The following is a 19203-nucleotide window of genomic DNA, read 5'->3' as shown; positions in this document are numbered from 1 at the left end:
TCCCTGGCAACATGGGACCTGACTCCCGGGATGAGCCAGAACCCGGCATCAAAGGATTGAGAAAGCCTTCTTGACCAAAAGGGGGAAGAAAGAAATGAGACCAAATAAAGTTTCAGTGGCTGAGAGATTTCAGACAGAGTCGATAGGTTATCCTGGAGGCTATTCTTATGCATTACATAGGTATCCTTTTTTAGTTTATGGTGCATTGGAGTGGCTTGAGGAAGCACCTGAAACTGTTGAGCTGTGTTCTAGTTGCCTTAATTCTTGAAGACGATTGTGTAACTATATAGCTTTTATAGTGTGACCATGTGATTGTGAAAACCTTGTGTCTGATGCCCCTTTTATCCAGGGTATGGACACATAACTAAAAAATAAGGATAAAAAGCAAATATATAATAAGGGGGGGATAAGAGGTAAAAAAAAAAAATGGGTAGATTGAAATACTAGTGGTCAATGAGAGGGAAGGGTAAGGAGTATGGGATATACGAGTTTTTTTTCTTTTTATTTCTTTTTCTGAAATGATGTAAATGCAGATGATCTAAAAAGGATCCTGGTGATGAATATACAACTGTGTGATGATATTGTGAGCCATTGATTGTATACTGTGGATGGACTGTATGTGTGTGAAGATTTCTCAATAAAAATAATAAAAAATGGCTTGAGAGGAGGTAGCCTTTAAGCTGATGTTGAAGGGAAAGTAGATTTTGATAGGTGGAGAAGGGCATTCAGAGCTGAGAGCAGATGAACCAAGCATTATAAATAGGAAGGTGCCTCTCTGAGCAAACGGCAAATAGTCTCATGTTGTCGGATGTGGGCAGAAGAGAGCCATGCTGGAGGATGGTTCTGGAAAGGCAACTGAGGGCAGATGGAGTCATTGTGTCTGGTTTAATTAGCATGGACTTTTTACTACTGACTATGGGAAAACAGATTACACATGCTTTCTGTTCTTCTTTTCCTCGCTCCTGTAGATCATTTAGAGGTGTCAGTCTTCTACCCTCCCCAGCCAGAGAATTTTAACCTTCAGTTTACATTTTTTTCCCCCAACACAGAACTATGTTTGCCATCTAGTGATTGATCTGTGCCATTACAGCAACCTTCTTAAAAATCATGTTTCTGGGGCTGCAGTGACACTCACAGGCCTCCAAACTCTGTTCCGGGAATGCCACTCCTGCCCTGAACATCACTTCCCACGTGGCCTGAGAACCACAGTGACATTCAGAGACATCAGTGCTGAAAGCTGACCCCTTAGAGAGCAATAATCATATTCACGTGAAAGAAAAAGTGTCATCGTTTAGAAGGAAACACTGGTGTCTAGAAATCAAGTATTAGGAAAAATTTAAGTAGGATCATTTTTCACATTTAACCATGAGCAGCACCTTTATGCGAATATAAACCTTGCAGATATTCTGGTGAAATTCACTGACCACAACCTATTTCCAGGCTCTCTCCCTGCGTGTCTTATAAATGGAGACAGGTACTGTAACAGCCTTGCCTCCACACAGGTCCATGCCTATTGGAATGTAGTTCTCCACACTTCTGATTTTCTGAGGACTTAGCATAGTACAGTGCTACATTTTCTTCTTCTGTTGCTATATCATTGAGTGGAATTCCTTTTTGTTCAAGGGCTGTCATTACTCAGTTTGGAGACTGGGCCCAGAAATATTATGATTTGTGTGTAGGGGATTTAAAAATAACAATCAGTCACTCAGAATTCTTAAAGTGCCCAGGATAACATTTTGCAGCTGAAATCTTAGTTTCTAAGCAGTGATGTCCTCTGCACTGGACTCACTCTGTCTTTTAGCCCCTGAGATAGACACCGTGGGAACTCATTTATTCAATAAGTTTTCACGTAATGGTTGCTATTTTTTCAGGCTCTGAGCTAGGCAATGCGGATAAAACTTTCTCTACCCATAATTATTATGACAATATTATTTATAAACTTTGTTATACACCCACACACATGCACACACACCTTTCTGTGGAATACAGGCAAGACTTTCTTATACTGAGTTTTGTCCTATGGAAGGTCATACTGCAGATTGAGAATGGGTAGAATTTCCATTTTACTGCCCAATTCAGCTCATTTTGCAGGTTGTTGTGAATTGTTAGCCTGGTTAGTGGTTTCTGGCCTCTAATCCAGCAGCCCCACCCGCCACCCCATCCTCAGCTCTGAAATGTGTTAGAACATATTATAGGAAGCCATTCACCCAATCTCTAAATCCGTATGAACTGCTTGGATGTCATTTTAAATTGATATTTTACCTTTTTTTTTTTTTTTTGGTGAATCTTTCTGTATTTGACTTTTACAGGGAAAACCAGAGATACCGAGTGTATGTTGTGATACCACTTCTGCCAGGGTTTGAAGGAGACATTTCAACTGGTGGAGGAAATGCTCTACAGGCAATAATGCATTTCAACTACAGGTGCCAACATTCTAAATCATCTATTTTGATCCTTTGATCAGCCGTGCATATGAGCTGGTGAAGGGAATGGAAAAGTTTCTTCACATCCACTCAGCAAAGCTTTAAACAAACACATTTCTCTTTGTTTTACTTTCGAATCTTGGCCTTTTCATTAGTTAATAAAGTTCATAGGATCCTAAAATCATAAATGGTGGGCCTAGGATGCATGGCATGTATAAAGAACTAAAATATTAGTTCCTCTTTAGTATTCATTGCCTATTTAGTGTGTATAAAATATTGATTAAAATAAATCCTCTTAAAGCCACCAAATAGTTATTAGGCTTTCCGTATTCTAAGCTACCAAATAGTTAATTGAGCTTTCCATATTCTTTGCAGTAAGTAAAGTAAAAGCAAAATAAATAAATAAAATGGCATGATTGGGCTGTGCTTAGTTATGATTTGTAAGTAATGAGTCTTCCAACAGAGTTGATCATAATAACCTCGGTTAACAAGTGACGCATGAATGCACTTTATCTTCTGGAATTTTAATTTTGTTTTCTCTATCACATCCTCGTTAAAATTTCGGGGAAAGTGGTAAGTCATATTCTTGATGTTCTGAGAAACAGAGTTTTCATAGTCACTCAGAAAGTCACCTTTGGGTTTTCCTGTGGCTACAGCCTTGGCCAGTGGAGCGCAGTGCAGAGGGTTGTGGAGTTCCAGCTGAGCTGGCAGTGAGGGGCCCTCAGAGGAGCGATGGACAGGCACCTAGCCTTCTCCTCAGGTCCTTACCTGGGATAGAACACAGAGGTCATTTGCTGAGCAGGTGACCCGGGCTACAATACCGCCTCCCAGTTATGAGCTCTGCAACCTGAGCTGCCAGAGCCCAGCTCAGGACCACTCCCTTAGTAAGACAAGGCAAGGACTAGACTCTGCATATGTTCTTTATCTCTTGCTTTTCAACCACCTGTAGTTTCTCATCTTTATGGGAATAATCAAATGGTTTTGAGGGGTGGGAAGGTGCATAAAATGACACCTTACCCAGAGCTACCATGTGTGAAGCAGGTAAGGGTTCAGGGTCCTGGTCACATCAGGGGATAGTGGGGGGCTAATATGGCATCCTGCTTGGGGGGCCTTTGTGCACAGTTTGAGAGCTTCACCTATGGTACAAGAAACATGAACTTTGTAAATCTTATAATTATTTTTTTGGGGGGTGCATGGTCTGGGAATCCAACCCAGGTCTCCCTCATGGAATGCGAGCATTCTACCACTGAACCACCTGTGCACCCTTCATCTTATTATTTTTAATCCTGACTTTTTTTCTTTGCTGACTTTAGAAGCTTGTATATGTCTATCTGCCAGGGTTTCAAGTAAAAGATTTCTTTTTTCCTTTAGAGCAATTTTGCTTAGTTATAGTATGAGAGAATTTTAATTGGGCTTTGGTCTGCACAGTTTGATTGAAGATTTGCCATCTCTAAAGTTATCAGATTTATAACATGACAAACAAGGCTTTTCAAGTATTTAAGTCAATGCCATGAAGTTTAATTGGGTTTTATTTGCTTCATTTGCCATTCTGATATTAGTTTTGGAATATTGTCAATTGTAATTATCTTCTATGGCTGTTTTGTTGGGTTGGAACCAGCTCAGTGAAATAGCATGCTAGGCTTTTGTTCAGCAACCCAAGCTATAACCTTTTATTATGCAAAAACAGCTCTATTTGCTGGCATCATCTTTAATATCAGCATTTCCCAGGCAAAACCTGGGAAATTTTTGATTACTTTCAGAGAGCAAGCAGATGGAACATAGAATTTTGGTTTCGTCAGTCTTTTAATTCATCAACTGTTATCATAGCCTTTAACAAAATCACTAACAGAGTCAGTTATTTGAAACTTTATTTTTTACTTTTAAACAGGTTTTGCTAATTTTACAGAGACAGCTTAGGTATAATTATTTCTTAAATTCCTAAATTACTCTGCTAAGTGTTTGCCCTTTTTACCTCTGAAAGCAATGTGATTCAGTAAGTAATCGTAACTATTAAGGCATTCTGAATTTATCTTTGCTGTCACCAAATTTTCTAAGAGGAAAAGTTCATTCATAGCCTATCTATTTTTAATTCCTTTTCTTTCTGAAATTTAACATTAATTTTATAATTTTTCCATTTCCCCATGTCAAAATGACTGCCTTGTCCCACCGATAATATTAATAAAGTGCTACTCATGTAGTTCTTTTGCTTTTAAATGCATATTTAATGTCTTCTCAGAGAAGCACTTATTCTGTTTTTAGTTGTTTTAGGATTATATCCTGCAGACACTGTAATTGGGGACAGTTGTTTTGAAACCTCCATAATTATTTATTTCCTTTAAATATTTTCAGAACCATGTGCAGAGGAGAAAATTCCATCCTTGGGCAATTAAAAGCAGAGCGTAAGTAGCTGTGGTTCTTTTCCTCCATGGTTATTTTTTATTATGAAGATGAAGTGCCAGTAATCACTAATATTTTCATAGTATGATTATAGTACAAGTTTATTCACAGAAGTTACCCCATAAAAGGCTCAACGGAGATAAGTTATTTATCATTGATTGTCCAAACCATTGTTCAAATGAAGACACTAAGACTTGAGATGTATAGGGAATACAAAAGAAGAAGGTCTTTTATAATTTGTTTGTTATTATTTATTATCTACTTTTATTTACTTATAATAATTGTTTTGATAAAAATGAGATTTGTTAGGTAATTCACAAAGACCCTAGGATTCCTTCACATCCTTCAACCTTCTCCTGGGGACTAGGCAGACAGGTGTGTCATCTCTGCTTTAAATGCTTCAAAGACAATAGGTATTTACGTGGCCTTCCATGGCACTCACGACATTTCCTTATATTTAGGGATGAAAGCCTATTTATAACATTTTGCCACAATTAACATTTGACTAATTTTTGAGGATATCATATTAAAGTGGAGAAATAAGAAAAAACACAGTAATGCATTTTACATCAGTAGTTTATAATATTCAATGGTACTTCCTCAAATACCATCTTACTGATCTCCTACATAGCACTTTGTTGCATTATACTATAACTGTGGTTTATTTATATCTCCACAAATTGACTCTAAGCTGAGCACATAGTAGTTTCTCAGTAATGGCTATAACCCTGTGAGAAGGTTCTGTGTGGAACTAAGTGAAAGCCAGAACCCAAGTTCTATGACTTCCAGCTCAAGGTGGGGTCCAGATTGTAAAACAAACTTAAATGGCCACACTAAAAAAGAGTAGAATTTATCTTGCCACACAAAAAAAGAGTAGAATTTATCCTGAAGAGATGAGGTCGGTGGAAATCTCTGAGCCCTAGACTGAATTCATCACCTAGATGCTTTGTGAAGATTCACTTCAGATTGGTAAGCAAGGCAGAGGAGGCTGGTGGTAGCAAGAAGTAATGAGGGCGGGCCGCGGTGGCTCAGCGGGCAAGAGTGCTTGCCTGCCGTGCCGGAGGACCCCGGTTCGATTCCCGGCCCCAGCCCATGTAAAAAACAAACAAACAAACAAAATATAATAAAACAAGAAAATGTTTAAAAATGTTTCCCTTTCTTCCTCCCTTCCATCCTTCTTTCCTTCCCTTCCTCCCTCAAAAAAAAAAAAAAAAAAAAAAAAAGAAGTAATGAGGCAGTGGCAATGTCTATGGAGGGTCATGTGTGAATAAGACTGTGAAGGAAGACATATGGGGATGTGGGAGTGGGAGCATAAGAGAAGTGAAAGAGATGGTTCTAAGCGTTTCAACCTGGCTTACCTAAAGAGCATAGCTGCCACAGAAGGTCTGGAGAAGTCAGGAGGAGGTACATTAACCATAGGCTGGCACATACATGGCATTCAAATAGAATTTAAACCTCAATTGAGCTTTTTCAAGAAAGATTGTATTTTATACTGGTAGCTTACTAAATGGAGTATACAAGATGATGTAGTAGAATGTGGGAGGGAAATGTAAGGTCTTCCAAGTATATACTTTTTTTAATTAAAAAATAAGGAATCAGGGTATCAGTGGAAATGGTTGAGTGAGGACCTTTACATATTCACTCCTCCCTAAAAGCAAAGGAATATGGCAAAAATGGTCAAAATCAACTTTTTCAAAACTCTGAAAATTAAAGACTTGCAACCATCTGGAGAGTGTTTATTCAAGATGACCAGCTGAATCTTGTTAAGAACAAATAGCTTCGTGGCTTGTGAACTTGTCTTATTCTCATCTCCTCTTTCCCGGATCCACAGTAGCCTTCAAGAGCCTTTTACAATCATGGTGAAAATCAGTAGCCTAATAGCCACTGGAGGGGGTGGAACAGATTTGAAGCTCCCTTGAAACATCATTCTCAAGGAACTGTCATTATTTGACCTGTCTAAGAATTCTCTGGAAACTGCCCCTCACAGACTTGTCTTTATTTAACCTGACTCAAAGCTTTATTTAACCTGACTCAAAGCTTTCTCAGACAACTGCCTTGTCTCTGGGGCATTTATTGAAAACAATCAGTGACAACTGTTTAACGCTATTAGCTATCTGAGGCAGTGGTAACAGTTTGGCTTATAAGAAGCAATCAGAAAACTTTCTAGGCTTTGAAAAGCTCTGCCATATTTCTGGGAATCTAAATCCCATGGGCATATACAGGGCTTGTGCATATGCCTACGGCTGTGCACACACCCAGGAAAGACTTGAGAAGTCCATAAGCGATCACTTCTGGCTGGCTTTGAGGCTCTCTGCAAGCAAGTGGTGAAGGCTAAGGCAGAATTATAAACTATGTGCCTGAGCCTTGAAAACATGCCCCCCACCACACATACACATAGCCTCTCAGCAATGACTGGGAGACGTCTTCATTCCAGGCACTTAGGGAAATCTGCCCAGTTAGTAGCTGACCATTAAGCAAACTGAGCAGAGACTATATTGATCATATATGACAAAGAACATAGACCTTATAGAATTAGGAAATTAGTTCCGGAAAGTCACTAGCAAGCAAATAGCAACAATGGGAAACCCTGGGAAGTTGGGAGGAGGACTGTGATTTCCAGAATTCCCACATTATATTAAATGTCCAGCTTTCAACAAAAAATTACAAGATTTGAAAAGAAACAAGGAAAGATGGCCCATATGCAGGAAAAGAAAAAGTCAGTCATAACTGTCCCCAGCAAAGCCCAGTTACTGGACTTCCTAAACAAAGATTCTAGAATAGCTATTTTAAATATGTTCAAAGAATCAAAGGAAACAATGTCTAAAAAACTTTAAAATATGAAAGTGATGTCTCCCCTAAAAGAAAATATCAATGGAGATAATTTTTTTATTAAAAAGCTTTTATAAAAGGTTGTTTTTCATATGAGAAGAACCTAGTAGAAATTCTGAAGTTGAAAAGTACAAGTGAAATAAGAAATTCACTAGATGGCCTCAACAGCAGATTTGAGCAGGCTGGGAAAGGAATCAGGGGATGGGAAAGTAGGTCAACTGAGATGAACCCGTCTGAGGAATGGAAAGAAATAAAGAATGAAGGAAAATGAACAAAGCCTCAGAGGTCTGTGGGATATCATCAGACTTACCAACATAAACGTAGGAGGAGTCCCAGAAGGAGAGGAGAGAGGGAAAGGAGCAGAAAGGGAGACTCTTGAAAGCAGGAATAGAGAAGCAATTTATCATGTACAAGAGACCCTCCATAAGATCTGTAGCTCTTTTCTCACCAGAAACAATGGAGGCCAGAATGCGATGGAATGGCATACTCAGAATGCTGGAAGGAAAAGACCATCAACAAAGAATTCTGTATTCAGCAAAACTGGCCTTCAAAACTGAAGGAGAATTGACAATACCTTCTTACCAAAAGAGGGAAAAGAAATGAGAAAAATAAAGATTCAGTGGCTAAAGAGATTTCAAATAGAGTCCAAAAGATCATTTTGGAGGTTACTCTTACGCAAGCTGCAACTGGCTATTCCAAATTGCCGCAGTATGCCAAACCCCAGCCAACAGTATTCCTGAAAACACTCAAGAATACCCTGGAATCTAAGACTCTATAAAAATTTTATCTATTAAGCTTATATTTTCAAAAACTTAAAGCCTCCCAATGGCTCCTATGCCAGATAAGCCCTTAAATCTGGAAGCACCAAGAGCATCAGCCAGTTTCATTCCTCTGCCTTTTAATGTTGATACCCCTTTTTTAGCATGAAGAAGTTAGAATAGTCATTGCCCAGATATCCCTGAAGATTTAGAGAACGACCCAGTGTGTGGATGGAGTTGTAACAGAGAAGTTAGAATTTAACAAATGATTTTGACTACTGATTCATTATATAGATATTTCTTTTTAGTTTCTAGTGTATTAGAATAGCCAGAAGGAAATACCTGCAACTGTTGAACTGTAACCTTGATCTTTGATAATGATTGTATAAATATGTAGCTTTCATCTGGTGACCTTGTGATTGTAAAAACCTTGTGACTGACGCCCCCTTTATCCAGTGTATGGGTAGAAAGTAATAAAATAAAGACATGCATAAAAAACAGCCTAATTGAAAAATCTGGGGTGGTGGGGGGAGGAACTGAAGGAGAGATTAAGGCGTTCTTAGACAAACAAAAACTCAGAGAATTCTTCTTTGGCAAACCAGCTTTACAAAAAAATGTTCAAGGGAGTCATTTAGGGTAAAATGAAAGGACACTAATTGGAAACTTGAATCCACACAAAGAAATAAAATATGTTGGTAAAGGTAACTACACAGGTAAATATAAAAGTCAATATTAATGTATTTTTTGTTTGTAACTCCTCTTTCTTCCTATTTGACTTAAAAGACAACTGCATAAAGCAGTAATTATGAATCTACGTTAATGGGCACCAGTATAACCTCTAATAGCTTAAAATTAGGATGATAGTAAGATATTGCTAAAACCAAAATCAGGAGAGACATTCAAGCAGTTAGCTTGTAAAAATGCAAAGGTGAGATCATAAAAGATCGAGAAATCCAATCAAATTCATTATTTAGTTTCTCAACTGTAGAAATGTCCTATCCTTATTATAAAGCATTTTCTTTGGCTCTGGGCCCTTTCCCTGCCTTTGCCTATTCACGGAGAAAAATTGGATTTTAACGTAAGAAGTAATTTCAGAGTTAATCCCTTTTATGAACAGATTTCTGTGTACCCTCACAAGAAGCCGAGAATCAGTCATCTCAGTGGGGAAAATGTTCATGCTCTAAGCATGAGGCAACAGATCAATTCTGTAATGCCCCTTTCTAAGGGACAATGATGTATTGTTGGCTTTGTTTCTGTAAATGTATGGTGGGTTTTAAATACATGAACTAGTTAATCTCCAATTGGATTGAGAACTGCAGTTATGCTACTGTTTCAATTATTTAGAAATAAAATTGCTGCTATGAATATGTTAAAATTTCGGAAAAGAAAACTGGTAGCTGTTAGTGTATAATTTTCTGACACTCTAAACTTCAGGGATTTAATGTTTAAAGTATTTCGTTATAATTTTCATTACTTTTGTGAATTATAGCATTTTAACAGCCAATTAAGTATAATTTAACACAAGGATCAGATGTATTCAGTCAAGAGTAGAAATGTACATATACCAAGTGCTACAAGTTTTTAAGTAGCAAAAAAAAGTGATGCCACTTTTTGCAAACCCTTTCTAAAAATTTCCTTATAAGCTTCAAGACTGTATTGCGTTGGATTTCTTTTCTTGTGATATGCACATGCACCAGTGTTCATAGCAGATATATCCCAGGGGCCTGTATAAAACTCCAGATTCTCAAACAACTCCAAGACAGATAATGTGGAAGGCTCCCTCACACCTTCTCTATCTGTTGCTTCATATTAATGCTTATAGTTACTCCTGGTTTTCTCTTATTTTCTTCAAAAGGCATTTGTTTTCTCAGTGTATCCTCACACCTTAAGTTAACAGCCCTTTACACGATTGCCAGCTTCGTATGTACTACTTGTTAAGCCAGTTTTCGTCATTGAATAAAGTGCCTGCAGAAACAGTTTCGCAATTCGCGTCTTCTTTCCACGGAAAGCACATGGCAGGTTTATCTGCATCGTAGGTGAACGCCCCCACTGCATCTGACGGGCCACGTTTTAGTAACCCATAATGTCCACAGAATGGCCCACAACCATCATCTTTCTTTTAGGTTCTGTTACTAGTACTAACCATTAGCTCTCTTCTCAGAGCCGTTCTTCACAATGACAGCTCTCATTACTTCCTAAGAGTTACTGCATAGGCAAGGATGAGTGGGAAGTAGCTATAGCTTGTGGGCTGTGAGACAGGCTTACTTTCTAGCAATTGATATGTTGCTGAAACTCTCCAGTCTTGCCATGAAATGACACAAACCTACGCCTTGGGAAATTACAAATTATTACAACTCAGACCTTCAGGTTGCTGAAAGTATCACTAATCTAACTTTTTTCTTGAAATAATTTCAGACCTACAGGAGAGTTATCAGGAGCTGCCATGCACCCTTCATCCGGATTCCTAAAGTGTTAACATTTTACCCTATTTGCTTTAGCATGAGAGAGAGAGATGGTGGGAGGGGTGAGGACAGAGAGGGAGAGAGAGATTTTCTTTTTCCTTGAACTATTTGGGAATAAGTTATAGCCATAATGCCCATTTACCCCTAATACTTGTGTGTGTTTCCAAAATAACAAGGATATTCTGTTAAGCTGCTACACTTTGACTATCAAAACAAATGAAATTAACAGTGGTACAAAATTATTATCTAGTATATAGACCTTATTCAAATTTTTCCAGTTGTCTTAATAATGTCTTTAATAGCAAAATGGATAAAGGTGTTTTTTTTTTTTTAATCCAGAATCATATCTTGCATTTAGTTCTTTGTCATGTAGTTTTAGTTTCCCTTAACCTGGAGCAGACCCCATACTTTTTCTTTTTTGGGGGGGATGGGAAACAGATGTGAAGAGGTTGGGAGCTTTAATGATCTTTTCTTTAAAGGATTCAGGCTATTTTCTAGAGTATTTTTCAACACGTGTATGTCTGTAGTTTTCTATGATTAGATCCAAGTTAGGCATTTTCTGCAGGAATATCACAGAAGTGACATTATGTTCTTCTTAGTAAGACATCTCAGGAGGAACATGATGTTGATTTGTCCCATTACTGGTTGTATTAACTTTGATCACTTAGTGAAGGTGGAATGTGCCAGCTTTCTCCACTGTGAGGTTACTGTTTTTCCCTTAAGTGTTTTGTGGGAAGGCACTTTGAAACTATGTACATATCCTGTTTCTTATCAAACATTCACCCACTGGTTTTATAATCCGTTAATGATTTTTCTCAGTATCGATTGATACTATGATAGCTGCTGTTTTAGTTCCCTGGCTGCTGGAACAAATGCCATACAATGGGTTGGCTTTACAGGAATTTATTGGTTCATGGTTTGAGAGGCCAGAAGGCTTGCTTCCTCCTGAGGATGGTATCTCCTAGTGGACTACCAATCTTTGGGGTGCTTTGGCTTTTCCATTACACGACAGGGCACATGGCAATGTCTTCTCCTTTTCCCTCCAGGTTCCACTGACTTCTGGCTTCTGGCTGCTCCTGTGGCTTCTCTCTTTCATTGTCCAGTTTCCTTTGTGTATAAGGACTCAAGCCATATTGTATTAAAGCCCACCCTCTCTCAGTCTCAGCACACCTTAACTGATAACATCTTCAATGGTCTTATGTACAAATGGGTTCATACTATCACAGGATCGGCCATTGCAACCTAATCATGTCTTTTTTTGGGAGACATGATTCAATCCCAATAGCTACCAAATACTGAGATTCTAGTCCCATCATTTCTTCAACAGTAATTAGTTTCTTCTAAATTTATTAATCAGATTTATACTGTAAGGAAAGTTTTCCTTTCTTCCCCATTTATTCATTGATTCATTCATTCATATATATCATGGATTTTTTTTTTATGCAGGAGGTTATAATGTTGATACTCAGATTGCCAGATTTGGCAGCGAGGGCCTCTTGAGGCTGGCTCCTGTGTCATTTTGACATGTCCCCATCAGCCTTCTGTCTTTACTGATGCAACAAGATGATCCAGATTTATCTTATATGTTTTCTGCACTGGCCTTTATATCAGCCATTTCTCCAAGGAACCTAGATTTTTTTGGTAGAAAATAGTATTTAGACACAAAGCTCTGCATGCTGGGTGCGCTCATTCCTGTAGGCTCTCTGTGTACATTCGCACACATCTACCTACCCCGTCTCCATCCTATTCCTCCAGCCCCACACCAAGGATCCCTTCCAGCCAAGCCTCTATTTTTAAAACTCTTTTTTCTCACACTGAGAAACTTGGCTCCCATTATCCATAACATATTTACTTATTCCTTCGATCCCAGAATACATAGAAAGTAGTTTCAGAATTGTTAGTCCATACACCACTATGAAAATTAAACCTTACTCACCAGAATTCAATGTTTGTTTACAGTTCTTTTTGTCTTTAGCCTAAAGACATACTCAAAAGTCTGTGTTCAAAAGTTACTTGGATTATGTTATTAATTTGAAATACAGTTAAGTTCATTTGTTTCTGTTTGTATTCCATTTCTGGTTTTTTTCCCACCTTTATTATTATCTTTTCAGTATGTGAAATATTAACATGCCTCTAATAGTCAGAACTATACAAACTATAAGTGTCTCTGCCTATACTTTCTTCCAGTCCCTCCCCCTATCTTTTCAGCTTGTTCCCACGCATTTCCCTATGGATAACCAGTTTCATTACTTTCTAGATTAGTCTTGCTATGTTTCTTTTTGCACAAATGAACAAATACAAGCACATTTTCTTATTTCCCCTATCTCTTTCATAATGATAGCAAACCATCAGCCCTTTTTCTGTGATATATACCGAAAGTATTTTCTCCCTGTTTGTCATTTCTCTTTTGTTTGTTGCTTATGTTGCTTTGTGCCATGCAAAGTGTTAAATAATTTTTCAGTCTAGCCAAAGTTATTAATCTTTTCTTTTATTGCCTCTGGATAGTTATTAACCTTCCTTACATTCAGATTACATAGAAAGTCACCTTATTCTAACACTTGTATGATTCCATATTCTTACATTTCTAGCTCTGATCCAGTTTGGAGTTCACTACTGTGATTTGTTTGTGGTAAAGATATAGTTTTTTATGTTTTTCAAATGGCTATGCAATTGTACCAGCACCTTTTGTTTAAAAAGCCTTCCTTGTCATTTGAGATGCCAGCTTTATCATATACTAAATTTTCATGTGTAGATTATTTCTGGCCTTTCTAATCAATTCACTGGTTTGCCATATGCCATTTTTGCTCTGTTTCATTTATAAAGGTTTGATAGTATGTGTATTGCTGATAGAGCTAGTGTCCTCTTGTAACTTTTATTTTCCAAGGTATTTTTGCATGTTTATTTTCCCAGATGAGCTATAATAGCTTATCTTGCTCTGTAGAAAAGTTTGTTGCTATTTTTATAGAGATTTCGATAAATTTATAACTTAACCTGGGGAAAGCTGACATTTTTTTGATATTCAGTTTCCTATCCAAAAACAAGGGATGTCTTTCCCAGATATGTCAAATCTATTCTTTTGTTTTTGATAGTGTTTTAAATTTTTTCACCAAGAGATTTTGCACATTTATCGTTAAGCTTTTTCTTAAGTATTTTATTTTCTTTATTGCAAGTATAAATGGGGTTTTGGCAACAATTATACACTCTACCTGGTTACCTTTTATACACAAGAATGCTCTTGACTTATACATGCTAATTTATATGCTACTATCTTAATTCTTTTATTTTTTAAAATAGTCTTATCCTTGATTCTCTAAGTATGTTATCATCTGCAAATGGAGGTGGTTTTGCTTATTATTTTTTGCTTCTTATATGATTTTGCTTGTCTAAATGCATTGGCTGATACCCCCAATGCATTAAATAATATTGAAGATATGTTAAATAATATTAAAGATATATTGATATATATTGAATATTTGTACATATTGAATATTAAATAATATTGAAGGTATATTGATATATATTGAATATATGATATGTATTGAATATATGTATATATATTTTATTTATATTATATTTATAATATAAAAATGTATACAGGGTATGTTGGGTCCACTGGCTGATGAACAAAAGGGCAAACTGTGGTGTTTACATGCATGGAATATTGAACGGCTATAAGAAAGAATGCAGTTGTGAGGCATATAACTAGGTGAATGAAACTTGAGGACATTATGTTGAGTGAAATAAGCCAGAAACAAAAGGACAAATATTGAAAGGCCTCACAACTATGGAGCAAACTTTGAAAATTGAATTCAAGAGCGTTTCAGGGGTTGTTAGAACATGGGCAGAGATTGGGCAATCAATTAAGGAGTACAGAATGTTCAGTAAGGCTTATTGTAAAGGTTTCTAGGTTGTAAGCTCTTACAGCAGTTACATCTATTCCTGAGTTTTAGCTGTTGTTTCTAAATCTGAGATGCTGAGTTTTTTGTGTATAATATGGTTGTTCTCTGGAACCATGGGTATCTGTGGGACACCTGAGACTCAGACTTAGAGTTCTGCAGCTCTGAAAGGTCAGCATTGCTCCATACTGCAACTGTTAAAGAAGCTGGAAAAGAGATCAGACTCCAGTTAGAGATATGAGTGAAATGGACATGGTTAGGACTGAGATAAATCAGAATAAAGGGTAAAAGATGGTACTGACTGTGTTTTAAAACTTCAGCTTCTGTGGAAACCAAAGGAAGAGATGTTTATTTCATGCAAAATTTATATTTTTTGTAGTATACTATCTAATTTAACCCATATGATCAGTTTATTTAAACAACATAATTTCAGGAACCTAAAATAGGGAATGAGATCTTGTTTTTCAGTATAGGTTAATGTAATGCCGTGATATATCCCAGAGTATTTTGGGCAGAAAAAAAATTGCTAATCCCCTTGAGGGACTGGGTAATAAACATGGCACTATTAAACTTCCCCACCTGAGGAATTCTTGATTCTCAAGCATTAGGGTCTCCCAAGTTAATAAGCCAAGCCCTTGTTCTTGGGCTTACCATTATGAAACTCAACTGCAAAGGAAAAACTAAGCCTGTTTATGATTTTGACTAAGGGTCACTCCCAGAGAGCCTGTTTTGTTGCTCAAATATGGCCTCTCTCTCTAAGCCAAACTCTTCAAATATACTCACTACCCTCACCCCTATGTGAGGTGTGACTCCCAGAGGTATAAATCTCCCTGGCAATGTGGAACATGACCCAGGGATGAGCCTGACCCTAGCATCTTGGGATTGAGAAAGCCTTCTGGACCAAAAGGGGGATAAGAAATGAAGCAAAATCAAGGCTTGGTGGCTAAGAAATCTCAAATAGAGTTGAGAGGTCATTCTGGAAGTTATTCTTATGCATTCTATAGATATGCCTTTTTAGATTCTAGTGTTAGAATAACTAGAAGCAAAGACCTGAAACTGTTGAACTCTAATCCAATAGCCTTGATTCTTGATGATTGTATAACTATATAGCTTTTATGTGACCATGTGCTTATGAAAACCTTATGACTGACATTCCCTTTATCCAATACAATTCATAAAGACAAGAATAAATAAATAATAGGAGAGATAATGGATATGGGATGTTTCGGATGCACTTTTTTATTTTTATTTTTTTTGGAGTAATGAAAATGTTGTAAAGTTGACTGAGGTGATGAATGCCCAACTATATGATGATACTGTGAGCCACTGATTGTATACTTGGGATGGATTATATGGTATATGAATCTGTCTCAATAATATTACATTAGAAAATCTTGCTCTGATCAAAGGTGACAAGCAAAACTGTAAAAAATAATAGTATTGAAGATATATTGATACATTGAATGTATCAATATAAATATATTCAAATTTTAAAGATATACACAAACATATACAGATACATATATTATAAAAATAATATATATATTATACAATCTTATTTCCTCCTTTCTTATTTTTAAAAAGAAATGGTTACTGAATTGTGTCAAGAGCTTTTTCAGCATCTTTTGAAATAATCATATGATTTTTATCCTTTGACCAATCAGTATGATGTGTGGTATTAATGGATTTCTTCATATTGAACAGGCTTGCACCCTTGGAACACATCTCACCTGGCTGTGGTGTATTATTTTCTTAATGTGTACCATTAATCTTAAATCTATAAATTCCAAGTCTCTCTGGCAGCATTGCTCAAAGAAAGGTATCACCAAGGGCACTTACTGAATTACATATTTCTGCTGAATCAAAATCTCTGGGGAGGATCTCAGAAACCTGCTTTTAGCAAGTGCCCACAGTTTGTTCTTATACACACTGAGAAACTATATTGTTCAATGTGAATTTTTTAAAATGGGAAATTACTGCCAAAAAAAAGTATTCTAGCAAATGATTTGCTCTCTGATTGTTTATCAAAGTTGCTTCGTGTCCTAAAATTTTAGATTCAAGGTCATGAACAGCTGCAGAAAATTAGATGATACAGAGAAAGCTAAAATATTAGAGATCAACTGAACATTCATTCATCCATCCATTCATTGCTGTACTCAGCCACTTTTAGCTCTGCTCAAGGACTGAGAATACAAAGCTGCATAAGACCCAGTTTCTGCACAGCAGCAGGAGAAATAGAGGATTACATAAATATATGAAAAATTGTATATTAAGCATTATATTAGAAATACTTTCCAGGAATTAGGCGGGTGTTGGAGGCTTAAAGGATAATCAGAGAAGACATTAGAGAGGAAGTTTCTTTCCAATATAACTTTTACTAAATGGGGAAAGAAACTGATTCACGAAAATCCCATTAACATGAAACTTTGTAGAAATGTATCTCCTGCACGTATGTACTGGTACACCAACATATCAGTTATGGTGAACATACCTGCAACATCAGCATATTTATAAGGAAAGGGCTATCTGTAAATGGGGAAATCTCGTACATAACCTATGGATGAATTACTTTCCATGGCATTAAACTTAATAGAAATACTGAATAGCATCGCAGTAATAAAAAAAAAGTCAGTTATAAATGGAAACTTCAGTAAATGGAACATGAACTACCATCGGGTCTATTAGTTTTCAGGTTATCTTAAAGGAAAAACAAAAGGATTTACATTCTCTATTAGAATATGCGGTGGTATGTTTCCACTCCATTTATTCTTAGTATCAGCTATTGTTTATCCAGGACAACTGCTGTGTGGGAGAGGACCATAAAATCCTAGTATTTCTGGCTGGCTTGATGTGGACAGCATCAGCACTTTTACATAAGGGGAGGTAGCTTTCCAAAGCTAGTACCATTTGAATAGAAGAAAATTCTCCAAACTCAAATGTAGTAAGAATACTTCCAGTCCCCAATTTTAAGGATCTAGGAGGAGGAGAGGTTTTTTGTTTGCAGCATTTACATTTACCCAAAGTCTGTAAATTTTATCTGCTGTTTTGCACTAAATAGACTATAAAATATGTAGGTGGTTTTGGCACACTTCATGTACTGGATTTAAACCACATCAGATGTCATCGAGAGAGATGTGGCTGCTGCATTGAAGTCTTGTGTTATCTGCTGTGGCTCAGCTTTAATCACTCTCCGTAATTACCTGCCACATCTCTACAATAAAATATTCATATTTGAATGTATTTTATGGATTGCCTGGACGAAGGGAAGACTTAGAAAGCACTTCAATGTGATTAGAAAAAATATGTACATCCATCTACATTAATAATATAAAACTCTTCAAATAGCAAACATAGATGCAAGGAGAATACTGACACAGAATGCATATATGCAATATATAATCTATGCTTAAAAACCTGTTCCAGTAGCATATTTGTTTTGAAAAACAGTAAAAATGTAACATGCCTTTATTGAACTTGGTCATATTAATTTAAGTAATTTCTTTTTTAATTCACAGTTGGAAATCAGTGGATAAATTACATATCATTCTGTGGCCTTAGAACACATGCAGAGCTTGAAGGAAATCTGGTCACTGAGCTCATCTATGTCCACAGCAAGTTGCTAATCGCTGATGACAACACTGTCATTATTGGTAAGTAAATGGTCTGGACTTGTGCTCCCTTTGAGAGCTGACTCACCCCAGGTTTCTTTTGCAATTAAATGGGGGCAGTTATACAGTACCTAACACATTTCTGAGGCAGCCATTTTCTCTTACATCCTTTCCAATTCCCCTTTTGGTCTGTGAAGAAAGAGAGGTAGTGAGCCATTAAATGGCCCTGTGCCAATTACAGTGTCCCAGACGCAATTGTTATAACTCAGCAGTCCAGTAATCCTCCTGTTCTCATTGGTTATTTATTGTTCTCCAATTTTAATTTTAATACAGGTATCTAAATTTGGGGGATTGGAGGAGGAGAAACAGAGAGGGACAGTGTGTCATAAATATCTCATGGTAATTTGTGTGTGGTTTCACCATATTGACATAATTATCATCACAGATCTGAAGCTAAGCGAGCACCAATATCAGAAGGCTATTTAAACATTGCTGCCTCAACACTTACCATTTCCCCCCAGCATCTATATTTTGGGTGTCATTCATCCAGGTGTAGAGCAGGCCAGCTTTGATGTGGGTGGGGTGGGGTGGGGTGGGGTAGGGTAGAAGTGCATGTAAATTAATGTTAGGATATGGTTTTACACAGAGATCATCAATCTTTTCTTTGGACAGATACACAGTAGATTCCTCCAAATTCCTATCCCTACTGACAGGCTCAGGAGAGAATTACTTCATATGCATTCTACCCCGATTAGATCAACTTGACCAGAGGAGTAGATGTTCAGCCTCATTTTCCCATCACTGAATAGAAATATTATGTCAGGCTAACA

General features: G+C 37.0%; 1 protein-coding gene across 10 annotated transcripts in view; it reads left to right on the top strand.

Moving 5' to 3' along the window:
• PLD1 (phospholipase D1) overlaps nucleotides 1-19203 on the top strand; it is a 231700-nt gene that overhangs the window by 188781 nt on the left and 23716 nt on the right. For all 10 annotated transcript variants that reach the window (XM_077161036.1, XM_077161038.1, XM_077161035.1 and 7 more), the window contains 3 exons: nucleotides 2310-2423; nucleotides 4773-4822; nucleotides 18281-18415. In XM_077161036.1, the coding sequence (XP_077017151.1) occupies nucleotides 2310-2423; nucleotides 4773-4822; nucleotides 18281-18415 (299 nt within the window). The remainder of the gene's footprint in view (nucleotides 1-2309; nucleotides 2424-4772; nucleotides 4823-18280; nucleotides 18416-19203) is intronic.

This window comes from Tamandua tetradactyla, chromosome 5 (genome assembly GCF_023851605.1).
Source record: "Tamandua tetradactyla isolate mTamTet1 chromosome 5, mTamTet1.pri, whole genome shotgun sequence".
Classification (NCBI taxonomy): domain Eukaryota; kingdom Metazoa; phylum Chordata; class Mammalia; order Pilosa; family Myrmecophagidae; genus Tamandua; species Tamandua tetradactyla.
Note: the sequence above shows the minus strand (reverse complement) of the source record. Positions and strands in the feature narration are given on the sequence as shown.